Here is a 23,822-nt window from a genome sequence, read left to right as displayed (position 1 = left end):
TTTTAGAGCTTGTGCAACAGCAACAGTTGGCCGTATTATGATGTCGCAGGGCCACTGGCCACCTTCATATCTCCCAAATTGCCTTCAGTCGCCTGTGTCGGTTTTCTGTAGCTTACACCACCATACCATAACTGTTGTCGCTTGCATTTGGTACTCTTCTAACATCAGCAATTTGCTTGCCTTTCGTTGTCTTCCACCTGCTCATTGCACTGTGAACCCAAATTTTTTTGCTTGAAAAAAAACTACAACTAAAATGTATTACTCAAGCCAGTTACACACGTGTACTGCTGCAGCTTTTTGTCATCTGTTTCCATGAGTATGTTTCTTATAATTTGCACACACACACTGCAACCATGTATATTAACAGTTTCATCAAATGTCAGGCTGGCTGATCTGAGACAAGGTGGCATTTTACTGTGACCAGTCCATGGTAAACCTGTGAAATAATGGGACAATCAATGACAGGTGGATAGACCATTTTAGCGAAAGGTAGCGAAAGGTCAAGTGCTCACTCGTATAGATTTGTACAAATTTACATCACAGAAACAAAATGAAAAAATGTTATGTCTATTTTTGTTGAGTTGAGTTTTACTGCCGTACCCACCTGACAAGCTATCATCAGAATCCTCCTCATCCTCATCCTCCTCTTCAAGGTCATCCTCATCATCATCATCATCATCTCCTGAGTCATCAGATTCCTTGTTAGCAGGGAGACCAGCTGCAGGGTTACAAGTCCCAGGTATCCCGACCCCAGGAATCCCAACACCAGGGATGCTAACTCCTGGGATCCCGATCCCAGACTCTCCTCCACGAAACAAATCTACTAAAGACTGTACCAGATGGTTTTGGGAGAAGCCTTTCCAGCTTGCTAAATGCCCTGTTTGCCCCTGTCCTTGTGCCAGTCCTGGAGTCTGTGCCTTACACTTTGGGGTCTTGCTCTTTCTAGATCCATAACTGGCGGCATGAGGTGAGGTAGTAGGCGGCTGTGACGGAAGTCCAGCCTGGGCGCTTGTTTGGGTCCTACTTGCCCCTGTGCTAAGATTGACAGGCATTGATCCACCATCAGAGTTGCACTGAGGGGATTTGCCTTGAGAGGCAGAGTCTTTGCGAGGTTTGGTGATGAGGGCCAAAGGTGCGTCCTGAGTGGTGCTTTGGATGACTCCATTGGGGTGATTAGGTTCAGGAAGCCCCAGCAGGGCACTCGAGAGGAAGAGGTTGGAGTGATTGTTCTGGGGTGGAGGAGGTGGAGCGGGTGGCAATGGTGAAGAAGACAGAGACTTCCCTTTGGGAGACTTGTTTGGCCCCTGCTTCCTAAGCTCAGATGGGAACGTCTGCCCTTGGGACATGAGAGTCTGAGAGCAGAGGAGAAGAGAGGGAGAACAAGAGGAGGCAGGGAGTCAAGGGAGGGAGGGAGTAAGAAAGGCAAAATGAGAGACACAATGAAAGGTCAGGAAAAAAATGGAACAAAGTGCAGTTGCTCTAGCTGTCAGCTTGCATCACTGTTGATTGTTTGAGCAGGTGACTAACTACAATGCAGAACACTGGTACAGTTAACTGTGTCTGAGCACCTTTGAGAAAGAAAAAAACACAAATAAAATTACCACAGGCACAGTTCACAAAAGAGATACTATCTATCTTGAAAGTGCAATTATTTGTCATTACAAGTGACAAGCTCTCATTTTCATCATACATCCGGTTGCTCTCCTGCTGTGATGCCAAGCCTGCTTGAGTATGTCTTTAAGGAAAAGGTTAAATTTTAGCATCGCAGTTTCAACTAAATATGATATGAAGTGAAACAAATCAATTTCTTAGACCGTGAAATACAGTAAAAGGGCTGAAACCGCAGGGGGAATTTAGGCCACTGTAAGCCTCCATATTTGTAAAACTAAAAAAGGGGGAAATTATTTTCACAAAGCAAGATAATTTCAGCCTATTGATTACTATGCTGTCATTCATACGTAAACTAAAGACAGTGATCTTGTAACAAAAGCTTTCAAACATTTTTATTTAACATTAAAGACTCAATGTATCAACTAGATCTTCTATGACTACTGTTTGTAAATCCCAAGAAAAATACAAACAACCACACATACATACAAACTGTTTTAAGGTTAAGATTACTTGCTGTAAAACAAACAAAATCTAATCTCAATGGGCAGCTAGAACCTTCATAGTAAATAGAATGGCTAAAGCCTAAATCTTTACTCAGTTCAAGTATTGTCTATAAAATACCTCCAGCCTTTCTTTTTCATACTTCAAATATAACAGAGCAATCGGGATCGTTGCTATGGTTTCATTTATTGTACATGTAAAGCTTCACCAGCTGTAAATTAATACCTGACAAAGAAAGGAACTCAGTAACACATGACAGCTGTGAGGGGGGAAAAAAACCTTTGTTTGAGACATTGGTGTGTTATTTAAGTAGATTAGCAAAAACTAGAAATTTCTATTTTTGCAGATATTGTTTTCCAGAGCATATATATGACAAAGAAAGCAAAAACCAAAGCATATGAATCCCCAGAGTAGTATACGGCAGGGGTTCTCAAACTTTTTGGGACTACGGACCCCTTACAGGAGAGAAAATGTTTCAAGGACCGCCTTATAATCAGATGTCAATAAAGAAAAATTACCTGTTATTAAAGAATAAAATACAACATACATGTACAATGTAACAACCTGAATTCAGGGCACAATGGTGGCGTCTCAATGTGACAACGTAAACACTTCTAGAGTCAACTTTCTTACAATCCGGCCTCAAAACTTCTAGTGAAGTGAACACAAGTTACTATATCATCGTAAATTGTTACTGGAATTACATTATGCAGGCAGTGTGGATTATGTAGACGCGGCCCAGAGAAACATGATCTCTGACAGCTAGCCGGGACGACCCAGCAGCCTGCAGAACAGCGAAGCCACAACACAGCTGGAGTAACTCTTCAGGCCAAGACTCTGTCTATCTGCACCTCACAGAAAAAGCATTCTTTTGAGGCAAAGTTAATTTTAACAGCAGTGTTTCCTCTAAACTGCGCGTCTGCGCAATCGCTCACTGCTCTGCCTTTCTCAGTGCACAGCAAATCCATGCAGCGCACAAAATACATTCCAACCTGAACTGTAAATGAAATAAACACGTCATTTATTCTGTACAATTTTGCAACGCAACTCAGTGAGTGACAGGCAGCAACAAGCATTACAACGCCTACACCTAGCATTAACTTTCCAAACTCAAAAATAAAACCACAGCAGGAGTGGCTGCAGCCTTACCATTTTGGTAGCGGTCTGAGGCATTGAGAGCCCAGCGCTGACACACTGTGGGCGAGTGTGTGGTGAAGCTAGTCACTAGCCAGCTAGTAGCTAGCCGGTGTGTTGTGGCAATGGATCAATACGCCAGTAACGTAGTTCCATCGCCGTAACAGTGTTAATAATAATAACAACAACAACAACAACAACGTCGCTGTATTTTGGTTAATATGCACGTCACATTATATGTAAATGAAGCATTGTTGGCGCTTTTATTTATTTATTTTATAGGTTGAATAAGTGTTTCCCATTACGTGCAGTAATGAGTAATGTCTCTTTTTATCTCATATCTTCAGAATGCACAAAAAAAAGATGTACAGTGGTGCGAGAAGGTGTTTGCCACCTTCCTGATTTCTTGTTTTTTGCTTTTTGTTTGTCACACTTAAATGTTTCAGCCCACCACTATTAAAACATAACAGATTGAGATCTATCAGTCTGTGAAAGGTTATAAAGCCATGTCTAAAGCTATAGGACTCAAGCGAACCACAGTGAGAGCAGTTATCCACAAATAGTGGAAGCAGAGAACAGTGGTGAAACCTTCCCAGGAGTGGCCGGCCAACCAAAATGACCCCAAGAGCGGAGCGGCGACTCATTCAAGAGGTCACAAAAGCCCCCCCAACAACATCCAAAGAACTGCAGGCCTCACTTGCCACAGTTAAGGTCAGTGTTCATGACTCTGAGCAAAAAAAAAAAACACATGGCAGAGTTCCAAGACAAAAACCATCGCAGAATAAAAAGTAATGTCGCATTTCAGAAAAAAGCCAGCAAAGCAATATTTTTTTGCCTTACATGCTCAATTAAATTCAGTTAAATAGTTAGCTTACCTGTTTCAGCCTGAACTCATTGATCTGCGCAAGCGAGTCCTCCAGCAGTTTCCTCCTGTTGGCTTTGGCAGTGCCAGCAGCAGCGTACTGAGGTGGCTTCAGTGAGGACTTCTGGGGGCTTGTTACAGATGAGGTCAATGCGAAATGTTTTGGGGAGGTAGACAGCGGGAAGGCTGAGCGTGGGGGGGAGGGCACCGAAACAGGCTTGGGGGAGGAGGAGAGGGAGAGGGGCAGGTGCTGAGGGGAGGAGGAAGGAAACAGTCTGGGAGGTTTGGGAGAGGAAGAGTTGGAGAGCGCCTTTGGAGAGGTGGTGAGGGCAATGGGAGAGGAAGACGGTGAAGACTCCCTGTGGGGCTGAGTGAGGAGAGCCAGAGGCTTTGAGTTAGCAGCTAGCGCTAGGCCAGTGGACTGGATCACACTGAAGTGTTGTTGCTGTGGCTGCCCGTCTGGTCTTAACCTGGAGCTGTGCAAAGCCAGAGGTGAGGTCGGGGACAGGACAGGGGGAGACACCGAGCGGGCCATGGGAATGAGGGTTGGGGGATTGGAGGGGACTGTCTGTATGTGATTATTTTTGCTGTCCTGGTGCTCTACTATAGGGACCCCAGAGAGTGGTCTGTCAGTCTTTCCAGTGTTTGGTACCAGAACCTGGGGAGACATTAAAAAAAAAGTTGGAATAAAGGATTCATGTCACTTTAGGAATAATGATCCTGAGCCATGCATATCGGTGCATGTTCACCACTGCTCTTTACCTTTGATTTCTTTTTTATTCGTTTCTCAGAGTCTGAAAATTCACTCTTTTTGTCGTCTTCCTCATCCTCATCTTCATCATCTTCTTCATCATCCTCTGCAAGGTCCTCCAGATCACTGCTAAGGGAGCCATCGCTTGAGCTGTCCGAAGATGTGCCTGTTTCACTATTACTCACACCAGAAGCCTCTGCTGTCTTCTTGCGTTGTCTCTGAGAGGGAAAATGTGAAAATATTGATCATCAATGTATATTTTTTTTCCCCCCAATTATAGCAACACAAGAACCTCTTACTCACCCTCTCGGTTTTTGGGGTGGGTTTTTCCACAATCTTAGGTGGGCTATTCTTACAGGGACTACTGGAAAGCTCTGCTTTTTTGGTTAGACTGGTTGATGTCTGTGCAGGGGTATTACTTGCCAAAAAGCTCCCCTGCTGTGTTGTGGGAGGACATATTCCACTGCCATTTACTGCCCCATTCACACCTTGAAACATAAAGCAGACAGACAATCTGTTCCACCATTGTATCTTTTTATTTTACGGAACTTTGCTGCACGGTTTAATGAAATATCGAACTAATAGCAGAATTGATTGAGGCAAATAACTATATTGATTTGTACATCTAACTCATTTAACTTGCTCCGTGTGAAATGTACAAGCCCAAGACAAACAAATGACAGAATAAAATATAAATCAAAAGACACTAAATGAAAAGGGATAGAAGAAAAATTCATTATGAGAGGAAACGAGAAGTGTGTAGCATGTCTGTTTGAGAGTAGGAGGTAATCGTAGGATGAAAAATGTATTTTAGAAAATTTAAAATTAATATAATTTTAAATGACTGTAATTTAAAATTATTATTAATAATTATTAAAAATATTCAAATTTATTTTGAGAAAACACCAACGCACAGATGAATGGTGGAAAATACATTTTTGCCCTGCTGATTTTGTAAGTTTACCCCATGACAAAGAAACAGAAAAATATTTGGTAGGTTTATTGCACCAGAGAGACACAAAAAGTAAATTAAAAAAAATGTAATTTGTATTTGAAGGGAGAAAATAAGTATTTGATCCACAAGCAAAACATGGCGGGGAAACCCTTGTTGGCAAGCAGCAGTTTGATGTTTCTTGTAAGTAACAGAGCTATGCACATCTCATGAGGTCCACTCCTTGTTACATATTTCTAAAAATCCTGATGGTTTTGAGGCTGTTGCCTCCGGACCTTGGATTAAGGTCCGGAGACAGGCTAAGGCCACTGCAGGATTTTACTGTGCTAATTTTTGAGCCACACATTTGTTGTTTGTTGGCAGTATGATTTGGGTCATTGTCATGCTGCAAGACACATCCATGACTCATCTTCAGTGTTTTGAAGATTCTCCAGTACATAATCCCGTTCATCAGCTCCTCAATGCGGTGACGACTTCCTGTGCCCTTAACACAAAAACAGCCCCAAAGCAAAAATGTTTCCACCTCCATGTTGCACAGTAGGGATGGGGTTGTTGGGGTGATGGGCATGTACATGTGTCTTCTTGAGCAGGTGGACCATGGGGGCACTGCAGGATCTCAATCCATTACAGCAGTGGTTGGCAAACTACGGCCCGGGGGCCACATGCGGCCCGCCAAGCATTTGAATCCGGCCCGCCAGTTGCTTTTCTAATTTGTATTGTAAAAAAAAATCATTTCTAATTTTAAATTAATATATCTTATAGACAGACAGATAAGCTAGATAATACAGTAGATAAGATATAGAGATTGATAGTTATGGCTCAAAGGCTATAGATCTATTTATGGATAGATAGATTAGTCTTGTGAACTGGTGACATACCTTTAGGTGATGCTTGGTTGTTCTTGCCAGGCATTCTTATCTGAACAGGACTAGCGCTATGGTTTGGCTGAATGTGGGGGGTGAAAAATGGCGGGAAACCTATAAAGGAAGGAAGAAAGGCTGCAGCTCCTCGTCCATGAGCTTCAGCAGCTCGCCACCACTCTGTTGGCGGGGGGCAAAAGACACCAGATGATAAAGAGCAAAGCAAAACACCATGGAGAAGATGTTCCAATGTTGATGCCACCCATTTTACCAGAGAGGGCTCCTAGCTGGGGGTGGGCAGCCAGAGCAGCTGACATGCCAAGAGAGCCAAGGCCGCCAAACTCCGGCCTGCCCACTCCAGCAGTGTAGAGGGCTCCAAAGGCTGGGTGGTTCACCAGAGGAAAGGCACTTGACAATGTGGAGCCAATAAAGGGCTGCTCTCCTGCTGCTCCAAACAGACGGCCTGAGACAGATCCAAACCAAAGTGGAAGCTTTCAAATGTGGCCATAGTTAAGTATAACATCCTGGCAAAGTCAGCAAGAGCAAAAAAGTAACAAAAAACGATTAGCAGGCTTTCAACTCAATGAAATATAATTTTAAACCCATCATTTTTTTTCCAAATCCAAAACCATTTTGACTGACTTTTTTATATTATAACTATTTTCCCTTTGACAAATATGAGTGCAAATAGTAGTACATGCTTTGTGCTGTATGTGATTGTTTGTGTAGACAATTGTTCAAAGGTGACATCACTGAGCACACATAAACAGGACTAACAGGGTCTAAAGTATATATATATATATATATATATATATATATATATATACTCTGACCTCCCAAATGATACAGACTGAAAACCTTGTACTTGTCTAAAAGGCAGCTGTCACTCCGTCCTATGGCTATCTGTTTAAAATTACAGATAATTTAGTAATCACCCATTTTCAGCACAGGGCTATTTGTGTACTGATATTTCGTCAGCTCTAGATTCCTGAATGTCAAAATATGTGAATACGACCAGGGGAGCGTGTATAACCCCTTTCTATCCTTTTGGTATTCTATTTCACCACAGAAGAATACTTCATCAACATCATCGTCGCCTAGCATTTTCCTGAGCACAATCATTTCTGGCAGGGGCGGCTGCCACGTATTACCTCCTCCTGGAGTCTGATGCAATTTGGTGTGAGCATATTTCATGCAAATTCAATTTCTATTCTAGAAAAGGAGACCATGCCTGTGTGATGCCTCTGCATAAGCCAGGTAATACACATGCGGGAAAGTGATGACTGAAGAAAAGAAAAGTGTTGTGCAAGGTGCAGATGAATATGTCAAACTGCTACACACATGCACACACCTAAGAAATGTAAAACTGACTTGAGAGCCGTATTTTTGAACTCATGCACTGCAAGACCTAATTTTGATTTCAATAGAGTGTAATACAGAGGGATGGAATTCGGCATGACTGCGGAAGCATTTTAAGAGATTAATTTTAAGCAACAATCTAGCTGCATGGGGTTGTTTGGCAAGAAAAGGGCCTTATTAACAAGGCAGGGTGCATGACGTATGAGTATATCGGCCTTTTTGTTGGCTGCAAGGCTCCTTTCTTAGCTCAAGACAGCAAAACCTGCCTTTTGAATGTCATTAGAATATGCTGAATATGTAGAGCGAGTCTTGCCAGCCTCGGCTAGCGTGTATAAAGATAAACGACTGCAATGCGACCCCCCTGAAAAGGCCAACACACAGTATTCGCTTATGCCTGCGGTGCCCAGCTCTCCCCAACACCCACCACAGCCCTTCCCTTTCCAGGCAACACAAAGTGACATCTGCAAATGCCTCTTCAATATTAATATAGGCTTCCGGAAGGCAAATAATTAAATCTAAAAATTTGAAGCGAGAAAGAGGCAGAGGAAAGACATACCTCAGATTTACCTACTCTCTCTCACTCCCTCGCCCTCATTCTGTTTCAATCCTCGCTCCACTCTGACAAACTGCACCGCCTGCTTTTTTCATGTTTGGATGCTGCCGAAGGGGGATTAATTTGTTGTTTGTCGCAGTCAATCAAATTTCCACAGACAGATTTAAGTTAATTGCATCCGTGAGTTGATCCCAGAAGGAGAGTGCTACGAGTGCAGATCAGCTTTTATTCTCCAAGTGATATCCTCATCAATGACACGCGTCTGAGAGCACGCGCAAGAGCGTGCACGCACACACGCACGAGCCAGCGCTTGTTTAGGTTATCTTCCGGTATTTTTTCTAAAAGGGTAAGAGGCACAGTGGCATTGAACCTTGAATCAAGGCCTGCATATGCTGTCATGATAATAATGTATCTCTGATGTTACCTGCTTACACATTATACTTGACAGATTCTTGCTAGTCTGCCGGAAAGCCTTTTTCCTTTTAATTAAACTTAGATGTAGGGGGAAAAAAAGAGATGACTTTACAGAAAATCTTTCAGCTTAAATGGACAGCATCTAGTACGTACTAGAGTTACACACTGAAAAGGATTTTGTACAAAAGAAGTGGTTTGCTTGCAGAAAGTTCACAGGGCCTCTCTCACTTCTGATGCTCTGTCCAAAATCGCTAATCTAGAAAATCTGAGCTCACGTAATGGCACAGAGGGATCAGAATGATGTATAACACAAGAGAAAGGGGATGTTTTAATGGCGCCCTCTTTGGAGCAACACTGAGAACAAGGATGACAAAATAAGCAGTTTAATTTTACACTTTCCTTCTTTTATCTTATAACAGAAAAATTTGGTTCAGTTCCAAGAAAGGTTGCATGCTTGTGATTCCTTGCCCAATGTGTGTGCATCAATAGTAAATAGAATAGATTAAATGATGAGGTGAAAAACTATGACAAAGTAACTACGCTTCTCTTTGCCTGACAATTTAATTAAATAAATAGAAGGATTCTGGCCAAGGCAGAAAAGACACTGAATTGATGACAAATGTAAAATGATGCAGGCTGAGGGGCTCTTTATCCCTCTCACATACTGGACACACACGCGTGCGCACACACACACGCACACAGTGTCTTGCTCAGCTTGACTCTGAGGCAGCTGGAGCCAGAGAGCTGAAGGTTGTCAGGAGACATGGTGAAGCATGTGTGTGTTTCTCACACAAAAGAAGCTCCTAATTGTTTGGGATTCATTAATGCAGCAGCTTTTCAATTGCAACCCAAGCTGTCAGGGAAAAAAAATTGTAGCTGGGAGAGAGGTGTATTCACACAGGCTGCAAACTAACTGTATAATTAATATGGGAGGAAACTCATTTTCTTGGTAAAGAAATGAGGATTCTGAATGCTATCAAGACATGAAGGTGACCACATTTGTCACTTTTAATGGTTTACAAGGAGAGAGAGGTGTCTGATCTGTTTGAGTCACTTTTTTGTTGATTAAATTGACCAAAGATTGACAGGCGCTTAAAACAAAAAAGGGTTTCTTACCAGAGGTGCTAAGAGTGGATCCGAGTGCCGAGGGGCTCGGGGCCAGGCTGCTCTTTGAGTGGGGAGCAGGAGATGACGAAGAGGAGGATGAGGAGGAAGAGGCCACAGGGGAGGAGGTGCGAGCAGCAGACAGGGTGGGCGCAGGGGAGGCCAGCCGTTCTCCAGACTCCATATCTGTCAAACAAAATCCAATCAGCAGGGTTACAATAGCAAAATACACACACGCGCGCGTGCACACGCACACACACAAAAAAAGTTTTAGTGCATACACAAACATGCAAACCTCCACACCTGCACAACATTTCCAAGCGTGTACACACCATGACACTTGTCCTTTCACATCTCACTTCCCCTGAACAATATTCCAATTTAGTCATGCTCACTGACTCTCAGTGTCTATTGATTCTATATGAGCTTGGAAGGAGAATGTCTTTAAGGACTAATTGTGGACAACAAAGAACTTTATACTTTGGGATGCGAGAAAGCTGCAGCACTCAAGAATGTGGTAAAGGCACTGTGGTCTGCGGATGTTAGGGAAGACAAAACAATGCAAAAAATAAAACCTCAAAAGCAAAATGTGTAAATAACGCATTATCCACGTATTTCTATCATGCTCCCTTCACGTGTAAAGCTCACCCACGCTCACATTTCCCAACCAGGATCCCTTTACGCCTCCTTGATGAAAAAGAATTTCATTTAAATTCAAGAGATCTTCTGAGGCCTTTAAAGGCAACAGCGCTTCCTAAGTCTACATGGAGGGGCTTTAAAGTGATGGATGCATCAAACAGCACATAGCTCTCCATTATCAGACTCACAGAATTGCCAAGCCAGCCATTACCAACCAATCAACAACATAAACTCTAACAAGAAACTGTAGCCAAATATTCCACTTACATTAGCCAACTTTAATCTCCTTTCACTTACAAAAACAATGTGCCCACACAGCCGCCAACTTGTGCATCCAAATAAACACTAAAACAGCATCAAAACAACATGAATTTACATGCACACGCGTAAATGCACTCGCACATTCACACACACACACACACACACACACACACACACACACACACACACACACACACACACACACACACACACAGAATCACCTCCTCAGTCTTTCATGTCAACCTGACTCTTTTTCTGTCTTCTCTTTTGCCACATCCCCCTGCCTGACACTAATCCAGGAGTGGAAATCCCCTTCAAAAGCACAGTTTGCAGATTGTGTTTTACAGGCAGGCTTTGTTATTGTGTCATTACACATAAACAGTCTCTTCCTCCATCTCTCTTGCCTATCCCCCCCTCCGCCACCTCTTCCCTCTCTCCTCTGCAGTGCGAGCAGAGCCACTGATTAAATCTCTGAGACAAAAGCTGCTATCCTCTGAATATCAAGTATCAGCCTTTCGCCAGGAGCAACACTGACAAGAGAGGGAGAGTGGTAGAGAGAGGGGGTGAGCAAGAGGCGCGGATGACAAGGAAACCTGCTGCAGTCCACGGGGAGGAGGCTGCTCTGCCATCGGTCTTGGGCCGCCATTGCTGCAGTGGAAAACATAGCGGTTGTGTAATTATGAGCAAGGTCAAAGGTCCTACAAAAGGCCTCTTGTGTGAGGTGACACAATGTGGGCTAAGGAGCCGTCTTATCAGCCAGACTGATTCATGCTTAATAGTAGATACAGGAGTAGATTTCCGGCTATAAGAAGAGCATGTATGTATCTTACCCAGATCCCAACTAAAAACTGATGCCTGTCTGACACAATCTGTTGCACAAGTCAATGTCTGACTCCTGTCACCTTTTAAAAGGGGAAAATGATGAAAAAATATATCCTTTCAAGAGAAAAAGAATGATGATGCCTGTGGCAGCTCCTGAAAAAAGTATCATTAGAAGTGTGATGAAAATGGAAGGGAACTATGGCCCTTCATAATTATCATAATGCACATGAAAACAAAAGGCTTGTGTCTCAGAGGACGAGCAAGCTTATGTGGTGTCAGCTGGTAAGTGAAGCGGATCATTCCCTACCTTTTTTCAGAGGGGAAAAAAGGGAGAGGGAGGAAAAGAGATGCTAAAGATTAAGAAGAAAAATGATAAACAAGACAATGCAGTCTGATTTTGTTGTGGGAAAATGATAGATGGAGGAATAAGAGGAGAGGAAAGAAGGTAAGGGCTGTAAACCAATCCTGCCATTTCTCAATATCTGCACTTAATGCGTTGCCTTGTCAGAATGTGATGATGTGAACAGAATTGATTTCCCTCCCTAACAAACAACAAAAAAAGCAATCCCTCCTTTGCAGAGGTGTAAAGCAGCACTACCCTCCCCCTCATCTGCTCTCATCTCTCAAAGGGCCTCTTTCTGGGGATGAGAGATGGCGAGAGAAAGGACAGTAGGGAGTGAAAACAATGTGAGGCAAGTCTATCTTTCTCCGACAAATACAAACTGATCACTCAGTGCAATTAAATCTAATAATAGTAATACGACTGAGCTCACCGATCTATCACCAAACGCAACCCTGATTGCAGCCTAATGCAGCGGCAAGGTAAAGATCCAATCCTGACTTACTTATGGGAAATTAAAATGGATTTAGTATCAGAATTAGCTTGATTTTATTGGTAATTAACAGCATACACCGCAGTGGCGGAAGAAGGCGAGCATTACAGTATTTGTGAGCAGCTAAATCAATTTGACTTAAAGAACGCCAGCCAATCAACAAGGAGCGCTGCAAGCAGAAACAGGTCTCGCAGTTGCAAGAAGGAGAATTTATGCTAATGGGAGGCTATGATTTATAAGGTGTGTTCCAGTGGCGTATCCAATGCACCAGTACAACACAGCATCCAGCTGTCAATGCATGCAGCTAATAGTGGCTAGGTGCACCAGCCCTTCAGGAGATTGTACAGCTATAAACAGTACGATGGTTTTATGGCTGCCTTTATGTAGGAGCCTTCGCATGTCAGCTTCATCTGAAATGCAGGTGAAGCATATACAAGAGAAACAGAGGGCTGGTGTGATGGCCTGTGCTATGTCCAATGTGGCTTTGCATCATGCATTTATTTTGCAGTGTTGTATGGATAGCCATCTTGCATGCAGCAGTTTAACAAACATGCCAACATGTGCTCAAAAAAAGTTTGTGCGTATGTCACAACCTCAAACTATTCAACCCCCCTTGTGTGTGTCTCAGCCCTGCTCCTATTCCTACTCACCCCTACAATATACACACACACACACACACACACACACACACACACACACACACACAGTAACAGATGGCTGATACTAACTGAGATAATCCGCCAACAGAGTCATCAGCATGGATCAGTGGTAATCAGAGTGTGGACACAATGTCTCTTCTCCGGCCGTAATGGAAGGAGTGCTTTGGAGGGAAATGCATTATTCCCTGTGATGCCCTGACCCCATTCAAAGACACGGTGGCTTGCAGCTCGCTTCTTTTGCACTTTACTGCAGCTGACAAAATGGCATCATCGGCGCATCTGGTACACTCCCTCTCTCCTTATCTCCAGCTCTGCGGCTTTTATTGCAATGAGAAACTGTGTCACACACAGACAACTAACTATGCTTTCTTGTCCAGGCATCTGCCAACTTAGCAAGCGTGCCATGGTAAATTACCTATAAAAAGCACTGCTTCACAAATCTTACTGTTTGCTTTTTGAAAAGTATCTCCTCATCCTAATATACACAACATATCGTTTACATATATACGTATTATTGTTCACAATTCACTTTTGTGTGGGATTTTTTGAGGGAGGCAAGGCACATCCAAAAGCATGAGTGTTCTGCGTATACTAGTTGTCAATCAACTGACAAAGATCACCTTGCTTATGGCGGCGGTGTGCAAACGCGCAAGCTTGCTTGACCCTTTTCTCCTCCCCTCCCAGATGCACGCACACCAATGGCACAATCAGTCACCGGCTTGTGAAAGTATGTGCTCTATTGTACAACATCCTATGTTACTTCTTTACTATTTAACGGTCATCGGATTACTTCCATTTTGGAAGTACAATAGACTATAGTGACTTTCAAAAATCCACAGCAATCAAATTTCTAAAAATCAAAGCATTTTCATTTTAATGGCACTTAAGAAATAAGAAAAAAGAGCCATTACTCTAAGATAAAACAGCAATTATTGTACGTGAGAAGCCAAAGAGTATGCTAAATGTAATACAAACAAAACAAAAGACCATTCTAGTTATTTCAGGGCCTCAATTAAAAAAAAAAAAAGAAGCTCCACAGTGAATTTGAAGGTACATTTTCAGGTATACTCAATGGATTTGCAAAAGCAATGCTTCAATCTACAGTTTAAGAGCCAAAGCTAGACAAGAGTACAAAGCGACAGCATGCCCCAGTGTGGCCTGTCTAGGTGTCAACAACTTGTGACTCAGGCCCCTCCCCCAGCCCCACTCCTGCCCAGTGACAGATGGCAGTGCAGGGCATGTAGGGGCTGGGCACCATCGCTCACCACGCCTCAGTTCGCCTTGGCAGTGGTGCTGGCCACAGGTCTTATTACAGTCACACCACTGCCCGCCTGTCTGCCTCCATGTAACAGTGGAGCTTACCACACCAGTGCAGCTTTCTTCCTGCCAGGGCAAAAAGGTAATGATACGATCCAATGTGTGGCATATGGGAGCGAGGTGCTCACACTGAAGACTTCTCCACTGCAGTATTCCTGGGTCCCTGTAGTAAGGCATGCACCCATTGCCCTGTAAGGGGTTTTAGATAAACTATAAAACCAGCAGCATGCCACATTGTGTATTTCTTGAAATTACAAGAAACTGGCTCTTGCCAAATGGCTTTATTTGCCTTTTCAAGCGCACTGTGGGAGCCAAAGGCTGGAATCAACACCCCTACTCAACATCCGTTACTGCCGGGTTCCCCGTGACAATAATGTGATTTTGGGACATGGTGATGACTCGCTGGGGAGGAATAAGATAGGCTTGTCACTTGTGTTTGATGTCAAAACCTATGTGTGACAGAATAGTGTTACTCAGCTCCAACAGCCAAAGCACCACTCCCATTTCCTGTCCATAAATAGATGAGAATGAGCCAGTAGTGAGTGTGTACAGAATGTGGGTAAATGTATGTGTGTGCGCGCATCTGTGCACACAAGCACACCCTTAATGCACCATTTTTGAATATCATGAAGTCAGCTCAATAAGAAATTCCCATCTCTTATGCTTATGCACATCTGCATCCAGCCAAAGCTAATTATTCTCCCCATGGTAACGGTGCAGGGTCTTCGCATCAACAAAACAGCAATGTGCAGCAGACAATCATCCCTGATGAATCTGCTCTACTCCCTCTGCTTGCTCCTCACACTCATCTGGCAGCTTCACCGCTCATTACAATTCTTCTGCGGAATAAACGTGATCCGCTCGCCACATTTGTCTACAAAACTCCATAATGACTGAAGCAGAGAATAGCACAATCCTGATGACTAACATAAAGGCATATACACCTCTGCACACAAACACGCATGGTGAGCATGATAATAATTTAGTTTCATTTTCCTCAGGCCTACCTGAATATGATTTACCTGTACTTGCTCATGCCTGTCAACTTGCACACATTTAAGGCCAAGTCGCATACTTAAAAGCTTTACATAATGCAAATGACAAATATAATACAGCAGACAAAACAGAACATGATAAAGACAAAACAGCAAAACTATGGGGTGAAGTACCACAGAAACTTCAACACTGAAAGCAACACCATGTCCCGATTCAATTCTAGAAGCAGCCAATAAGTCCAGAACCAGATGACCTGAGAGGTCTGCGAGGTTCAGACTAGGGCAGGAAATTTGATAAGTATCTCAGTCCTCAACTGTGCGCACGGCAACGGGCACACAATCGGAGTTTTAAGTTGATTCATCGAAAAAAAATTGCTGGCTGTGTGTTCTGAGAGCAGGGGTTATAGGCTGGGTTTTTCCCCAGGTTCTAACGCCGCAAAAGCAAGGTGGCTTGAGAAAAATGTATTAGTAGGTGTCTGTACATCACATTCTAGCATGCAACCTCTAATCCACTTGGTGAAGTGCATGTTTTGTTTAACAAGACTAATGAAATGTAGTTGACCATCTCGCCTGATCACTGTCCCAAACCCCAAGACTTCTGACTGGAAGTCATTTTGGAATGTTCTGTGTATCTTACGTGTATTATCTGTGCAGATGTAATACAAGGCCATACATTTGTCACTGAAGAAGCAACTGACACACAATCGCACATATTTGACCTGTGGGCAATTTTCGATGAATGAATATGTTGCTCTAGCATGAGGAATATGTGATACCAACATAACAGATGCAATGGGGGTGAGGGGAAAGGTAAGCAAATGTTAATGTTAATTACCATTTAGATTACAAACAAGTTGGCATATTTTGCACTTGCTCTATTTCTGTTCTCAAGAGCATGAATCTCAGTTTAGAAGGGCCAAAGTGATGATGCGCAAAAATTGTACCCTTGGCCTTTAAACAATGTGCTTTGATGTACAGTATACTTACTCATCTCATATACATGCATGCAATGCTGTAAATAAGCTTGCAAATTTGCAGTAAGACATACAAATCTCTTTATGGGGTCTTGAAAATAATGGTGATAAATCTACCAATTTTGATGGTTGCCAAATGGTGCACAGATGTTTCAAGCACAATTTGATTTTAAATTCTGATGCTTCCGTTTCAGACCGAAGTAGTAGTAGCTGTGCGACACTCATCTCCATCCATTCTGTTTGTGTAATGGTGCAGTCACATGACTGGAACAATACAGTTCAACAAATGAAAGGAAAAGGTCATGATGAATATTAAAAATCTAAATCACAACATTTTACATAGGACAGCATGAAGGCGTAGTGGTTAGCACGTCTACCTCAAAGCCAGGAGATCCGAGTCCAGCTTCCTCCCACATCTCAAAAACATTTGTGTTAGGTTAATTGGAGACTAAATTGTCCATACGTGTGAATGTGAGTGTGAATAGTTGTCTATATGTGCCCTATGATTGACCGGCGACCAGTCCGGGGTGTACCCCACCTTTCACTCCAAGTCAGCCGGAAGAGACTCAAGCTCATCCACAAATAGGCCCTGTCACGATAACAAATTTTGCTGGACAATAATTGCCCTACAAATGATTGTCGATAATCGATATTTTGAAATATATTTCAACCCCTCCAAAAAATGTTAATATTTGCGAAACTTATAAGGAATATCATATTCATGGTGCAAGTGGTATAATTATAAGCCCTCTTTTATTGGTTCCATAAATTATATTAAGTTTTTTCGCCACTGAAAAAATACCGACAGCAGCATATGCTTGAAGATATGATTGGATTGATGGTATTTCTCCGTTTAGGAAAAAAAAAAAAATAGCTAAATCCTCAAGATCAGGGGTCACCACGACCACATGAGGTGCCCGCAAGCCTGCTTTTCATTCAGGTTTTCAGTTAATAATGAAAGAACAGTTGAAAGAAATGCATTCTGAAATACAAAATGTGAGTTGTGGACACCAGCATTTTGTTAATGTTCTGGTAAAACAAGCATATTCGCTTTGTTTGGGTTTAAAATAAGCTCTGAAAATAAATGTTACAAAAATGAGTAGCTCTTGGCCATTTTCATTTTGTAAAAGTAGCTCTCACAAGGAAAAACGTTGGTGACCCCTGCTCTGGATTAATCCATCGTTGCACTCTGCTTATGGTTGTAAACATTCAATTATCACTGCATTTATGTGTTTTATTCTATTTATTTATGTTTTATTCTATTTATTTACGTATGTATGTTATACGTAACCGGATATGACGTTTTCATCTGCGCTACGTGTTTTTACGTAGCTCGGCCTTGGTGAATAAGGACGACAAACATCTGCATGCTCATACAGTTTTTTCATAAGAGTCACTAATAAAATAACCCCCAAACATATTACATATATGAAGTGTAGTCATTGACCATTTATGTTCATACATTTAAAAAATAATAACTACCACAGCACGTGACGTCGCAGAAGCGCTGTCGTTTAAATTTGCTCAAGGAGGAAGTGACGTAGGTCTCGCGCATGCGCAGGGCCGATTGCGTTCCCAGGACGGATTGCGTAATGACAATGAGCACTATGCATCCACTCAATCGTAGCCCCGCCGACACGTACTGGGACAAAGAGGCTGAATGAGAGGAGTGTTCACACAGATGCAGAGTGAACCCTCTTGTCATCCTGCCTGTGTGGTTTCCATAGACGAGAAAAAGAAACACGCATGCATGCACGTCAATATATCGAAGCCGGCATGAATATGTTTTTTTTTTATCGTTCGATTAATCGATTTTTCCTGACACACCTATCCTATATCATAAATTCTCATCACAGTATTCAAATGATGAAGCCAACTTAAGAGTTATTATGTTTAATAACGATTATAAATGGTGATGTGAAAATTTTAAGTCAGTATATTCCTTGTGCTGTAAAACAGCACATGTTCCAAAACAAATGCAGGAAATGCAAAAGTAATTGAGTCAAAAACCAAAACCAAAACAAAACAGGAAATAGCATCAGTTATCAGCCTATATCAAGGGACAAGGGGGAGGGAGAGCACATATGCGAGTATGAGAGGGATTGGGAAAAGAGAATGAGCACAGTACTCCAGATATGCATAATGCAAATGACATGCATGTCAAATAGCGAAACAAACTGACAATGACAGAACAATGGAGCAGTTAGAACGCAGCATTTGCGAGAGCCACTTGTGTCCATTTGCTTTCGATTGAGTTCATTTGCAACTTTACTTGCAACAAAAATAACTATGCAAGTATGCCAACAGTGATATAAATTGTGTAAGGGAGAAATAACCTATTCATGACTGCCAGTTACCATGACCGTTTACTGCTCCTGAAGCAAATAATGCAACAGAATGTCATTTTCTGCTGTTTTGCTTCAGCTGCTGCAATACGTCCTTGCTGACCAAACTGTCCATTTCATATGGATTGATAGTGTCTGTCAAAACATGAACACAAACACAAAAGGCAATTAATGATTACCTCCACCAAGCTTAGCGCAAAGCACAAGCGCAGTGTGGAGGTTATGTTTTTGCCGCCGTTTATGTGTTTGTTTGTGTCCTAAATAACTTGAAAAGTTCTGAATGGATTTGGATAAAATTTTTGTCAGAAATCGAATATGGAAGAACTGATTATATTTTGGGGGCGATCCGACTGGATCCAGGAATTTTAACATTACGAGATAGGACAATTTTCACCATTTGCGCATACAAGTATAACGGCACAAAAAATGGTCAAGAGCACTTGGGGAAAAGTTTCCAACAGGTTCTTCAAAATATCAAAGACTGATCCACCATTACGGAAAATGCTATTTTTGTGAATAACTAGTGAACTAATATTGATATCATTATGAATACAATTGTTAATGCCAACTTTTCATGGTCAAGGAATCTAAATATGTATCAAATAAATGTAGGACTAATATTTACGGTGTAAATGACAATATTGGGGGGGGGGGGGGGGGGGGGGGGGTGCTTTTCTAGTTGTTTTTGTGTTATTCCATTTCAGATGCGAGTGATTTTACATTGAAAACATTATTCCAAGAGGAGATTATATACCAATATTATTTTACAAACATTATATGGCATGTTTAAAACAAATAAAAAGCAAAAAACAAAACAGCCTGGAAACTTCCAGGCAGGATTTTAGGCACACACTACTTCAATATTTACAACAAACAGTTATTTCAGACTTTCAGCACTAAAGGTGCGTCTCTATCGTCCACATTCCATTAAGGCAGCAAACTATGTGGTCCATGCAAAATAACAAAATCCATGCCTCCATTGCTTTTGTATATATGAGGACTAGAAAACGTGCCTGATAATTTTTTTCATCCTCCTAGCACACACAGACCACTCTTGGATTGAACGATGTTCATATTACAAGTAACCATTAGCCGATGAGACAGCGACGTCAGACAACAGATTCAACTGAAATAAAATACACCCTCTCCTCTTTTGACAGTTGATGAATCATTTAAGTACATTTTCAAGCAGAAGGCTAAATGGGCATAATTCCAGCTTGGCGGTTTCATTTTGTCTATTGTGAAACCAAATGTAACATTTTGAAAGTAGGATGAACACATGAGCAACTATAAAATGAGATTCCAGTTTTTTTTATTCAAAATTATTTATTATAAATAATAGACATAAGCGAGACCTAAGTGAGCTTCTACTGTGAAAGAACACATAACAGTATTAAATATTGATTTCTGATTTTTTTAACCAATGCAATATGTAAATACACAATGTTAAAATATTTGTATTCCCTGCTACAACTTGCTAAATAGCTAACAACTCTATTATTAATGATATGAAGCAAAAAGGGTGCTTGCATCTCCAGCTTGCTGCTGTGTTCATTATCGCATAGGAAGACATGGCCCATTTACACTTTTACACCTTTCTCCCTCTTGGGCTCAAATCTTGATATGCTTTTTACTGTCTGATGCCTTTGTTAAGGCAGACATTAATAACGCCCACGGACATGAAATGAATTTGTGAAAGGAAACGACAAATGGTAAACAACCCACAAAACAGCAAAAACAAAAAAAATGTTTCCAGAAGCACACAATTTAGTGACGAAATGAAGCATTAAACTCAATATGTCAGTCACTAGTATGTATTTGCTAAATACATACTTAAGGTTAACTCTGGCTGGAATAGAATTGTGTTGTATTGACAGAGAGAGTGAGGTAGAGCAGCGGGCAGTCAGCCACTCTGTTCCGCTTCACTGCAACATGGGAGGGAGGCCAGCATGGACACACACACACACACACACACACACACACACACAGATGTAAAACACATACATGCATGTACATAGGCAAGCAGGTACACATATGCACACTTTCTGCCTCTCCTTTCCCCGCGCACACATATACACAGTCAGAGGGACACACATAGTGCAGCAGGTGAGGTGCCAGCGCATCACGGCGCTGCCATTTTTCAGTGTCTTGCTCAGGGAGAAGCGCTCTGACATTTTATGAAGCACTCTGCAGAAATCAGCAGCTTGTAATGGCGGCTGGACTGTCACTCCTTCTCTCCTCACACACAATCTATCTCCCTCTCCCACACTGATTTTACGATATTATCTCCCGTGATTAGCATAATGTACTCAGTTTTATCAAATTGGCTTTTAATTGCAAGGAGCAAGCTTTTATCAGTCTTTGTTGAAGCTTTTAATGCTTTAGCATTTTTTAATGGCCAAGTAAAGCAAGGTGAAAGTGAAAATGTTACTTAATGCACTAAAATCTTCTGAAACTGGGTAAAAAGAATAGAGATGGCCAGGCCTTAGATTTAATTCACTTTAGTATTATGAATCAGCAGTAGTAAATTTCTGATATTTTTTTATTCATGTAGTTTAACTGTTGAGTATATCATTGGAACCAAGCTGTGCATATGCATGTACTGGAAGGGCATCTAAACACAACTGTTAAATTCTGTTATCTGCATGAAGCCAAATTAATTTTCTGGCATGTTGTTGTGCCTGACAAGCACTGTGTTGAGCAATGATTAACAGCTAGTGACTCTACAAACCACATTAACACAATGTTTACATTAGGCAACCCCTCATTGAGGCCATTTACTGCTGTAAAAAAAAAGAACTGTTGTCTTTTGGGCAGATGGCAACTTATGGCCTATGTTGGCAACAATGACAAAGCCTGGCACCTAAACCAGCACACTTTAGAGCAGGGATGTCAAACTTGTGCCATGGAGGGCAGAGACACTGCAGGTTTTCTTTCCAGCCGGTCACTGAAGCAGGTGATTTTAATGATTAAAACCACCTTCAATTTGAGGGAAGGAGGTCTCAATTAAATCATCTGCTGGAGAAACTGGTTGGAGAGAAAACCTGCAGTGTCTCGGCCCTCCATTGTAGAGCAACTCAGAATAGTATGCCCACAGGAACAAAAACATGATTCAACTTGAAATATGTGGGAAGTGTCGAGGCCAAATCTCTCAGTGTAGGCTACGCTACAAACTTAAACTAAGCCGATTTCATTAATGTGACATTAGCATTTGTAATGAGAAAAGGGGGGAAAAGAAACCCTAGGGGCATCTTTGTACCGTTACAAAAATCACACATGCATGCGCTTACCCATGCACGGGCGCGCACACACAAACATACACGCACGCACACACGGTTACACACAAGCTGCAATATCAGGCAATTATTTACATCCATATTACACCAGAATCACACAAAGCAGACAAAATGTTGCAGTTGTGGGGGTTTGATAATGAAATATCACAGCTTAGTGTGTACAAACTAGCTGTGACAGTCAATATTTTCAAGCTTTTGAAATGGGCCGAGTAGATAATCACAGGCAAATAAAGATCAGCATTTCTCTCATCAGGCCAAAGGGATCCCACGTAGTCAGTTTTACATCCGTTTTACATTTTCATTAGGTGTCCTAGCCAAAATGAATATCGGTCCGATATCAGCCAGATTATATCTGTATCTAAAATCGGTCTGCATCAAAAATCTCCAAATGTTGGCACTCCAATACAAGCAGTCCATTCGAGACTCCGCGCCAGCACTTCTATTCAGCAAGCAGAACCCATGTGATAACAAAAACAGCATGTGCCAGCCTGTAGAAGTCAAGTCAGTCGTGTAGCCGTGTTTTTTGTTAAGTCCAAAAAAGACAATGCAGGTGAGTTACTTGCTCAGGACTCATGCACCAATTTTCCGTGGTGGAACCGAAATGTAATACAACCGATCTCATTGCGCATTTGGAGAATGATTTTCACAGCAACATGGCTTCCTCAAACATCAACTGCTGTTTGAAACATTTGTAAAGTGTGAGAAACTTCAAGAAAAAGTAATTTGCTATAAGAGAAAAGAGCAATCCCCTGCCGGTGGTGAATAAAGTAGGGTTTAAACAAATCATTGAGCACGTGGAGCCTTGCTACATTATGCCTATTGTCGATATTGTTGAACTCGACACCACATGCATCAAGTAAATGGGTCAGTATGTCAGTTTTTCCCATACCTATTGTTGCTGACTATTCTGAGTAATATCACTTGATCAAGCCTTTTCGAACATTCCACGCTACTAAAAGAGTATGTATGATCTGTGCTGATGGCGGATAGAGATCAGTACTGGCCGATATTCAAGATCGGAATCTGATCAGAAGTGAAAAAGTTGGATCAGGACACCCCTAATTTCATCACCCTATTTTGAAAAAATAAAAATTGCTGCTGCCTATCTGCAGTTTTCTGTGACTGCAAAATCTAGTCCTTGCTCAACTCTAATGAAACAACTGCTGATAGATGGTTTGATGAAATGATGATCTGATGTAAAGTTTTTGAGCATATCTCAATCCTGGTTAAAATTGTTGTATAAAATACACTACATACAAAGAGAAATGGTCCTGTGTGATTATAGTCACTTGTCTGTTAAAATACCTACAAAATATTAATATTAAATATATATATTTTTTTTTATCGGGAAGACATGGGTTCGAATCTCCGTTGGGCATTTCTGTGTGGAGTTTGCACGCATGTTTTTTTCCAAAAGCATGCATGTTAGGTTAATTAGCGACTCTAAATTGTCCATATGTATGAATGTGAGTGTGAATGGTTGTTTGTCTATATGTGCCCTGCGATTGGCTGGCGACCAGTCCAGGGTGTACCCGGCCTGTCGCTCGAAGTCAGCTGGGATAGGCTCCTGCATACCCCCG

At 41.8% G+C, this 23,822-nt stretch overlaps 1 protein-coding gene across 13 annotated transcripts in view; it reads right to left on the bottom strand.

Annotated features, from left to right (window-relative positions):
- Positions 1-23,822, bottom strand: part of baz2ba (bromodomain adjacent to zinc finger domain, 2Ba) — a 71,248-nt gene that overhangs the window by 21,203 nt on the left and 26,223 nt on the right. For all 13 annotated transcript variants that reach the window (XM_054769760.1, XM_054769767.1, XM_054769761.1 and 10 more), the window contains exons 3-9: positions 10,114-10,287; positions 6,943-7,134; positions 6,690-6,851; positions 5,163-5,347; positions 4,871-5,077; positions 4,122-4,766; positions 605-1,352 (exon numbers count right to left, since the gene is read on the bottom strand). In XM_054769760.1, coding sequence (XP_054625735.1) covers positions 605-1,352; positions 4,122-4,766; positions 4,871-5,077; positions 5,163-5,347; positions 6,690-6,851; positions 6,943-7,134; positions 10,114-10,285 — 2,311 coding nt within the window. In that variant the 5' untranslated portion in view covers positions 10,286-10,287. The remainder of the gene's footprint in view (positions 1-604; positions 1,353-4,121; positions 4,767-4,870; positions 5,078-5,162; positions 5,348-6,689; positions 6,852-6,942; positions 7,135-10,113; positions 10,288-23,822) is intronic.

The sequence above is a fragment of the Dunckerocampus dactyliophorus genome, chromosome 3 (assembly GCF_027744805.1).
Source record: "Dunckerocampus dactyliophorus isolate RoL2022-P2 chromosome 3, RoL_Ddac_1.1, whole genome shotgun sequence".
Taxonomy (NCBI): Eukaryota; Metazoa; Chordata; class Actinopteri; order Syngnathiformes; family Syngnathidae; genus Dunckerocampus; species Dunckerocampus dactyliophorus.
Note: the sequence above shows the minus strand (reverse complement) of the source record. Positions and strands in the feature narration are given on the sequence as shown.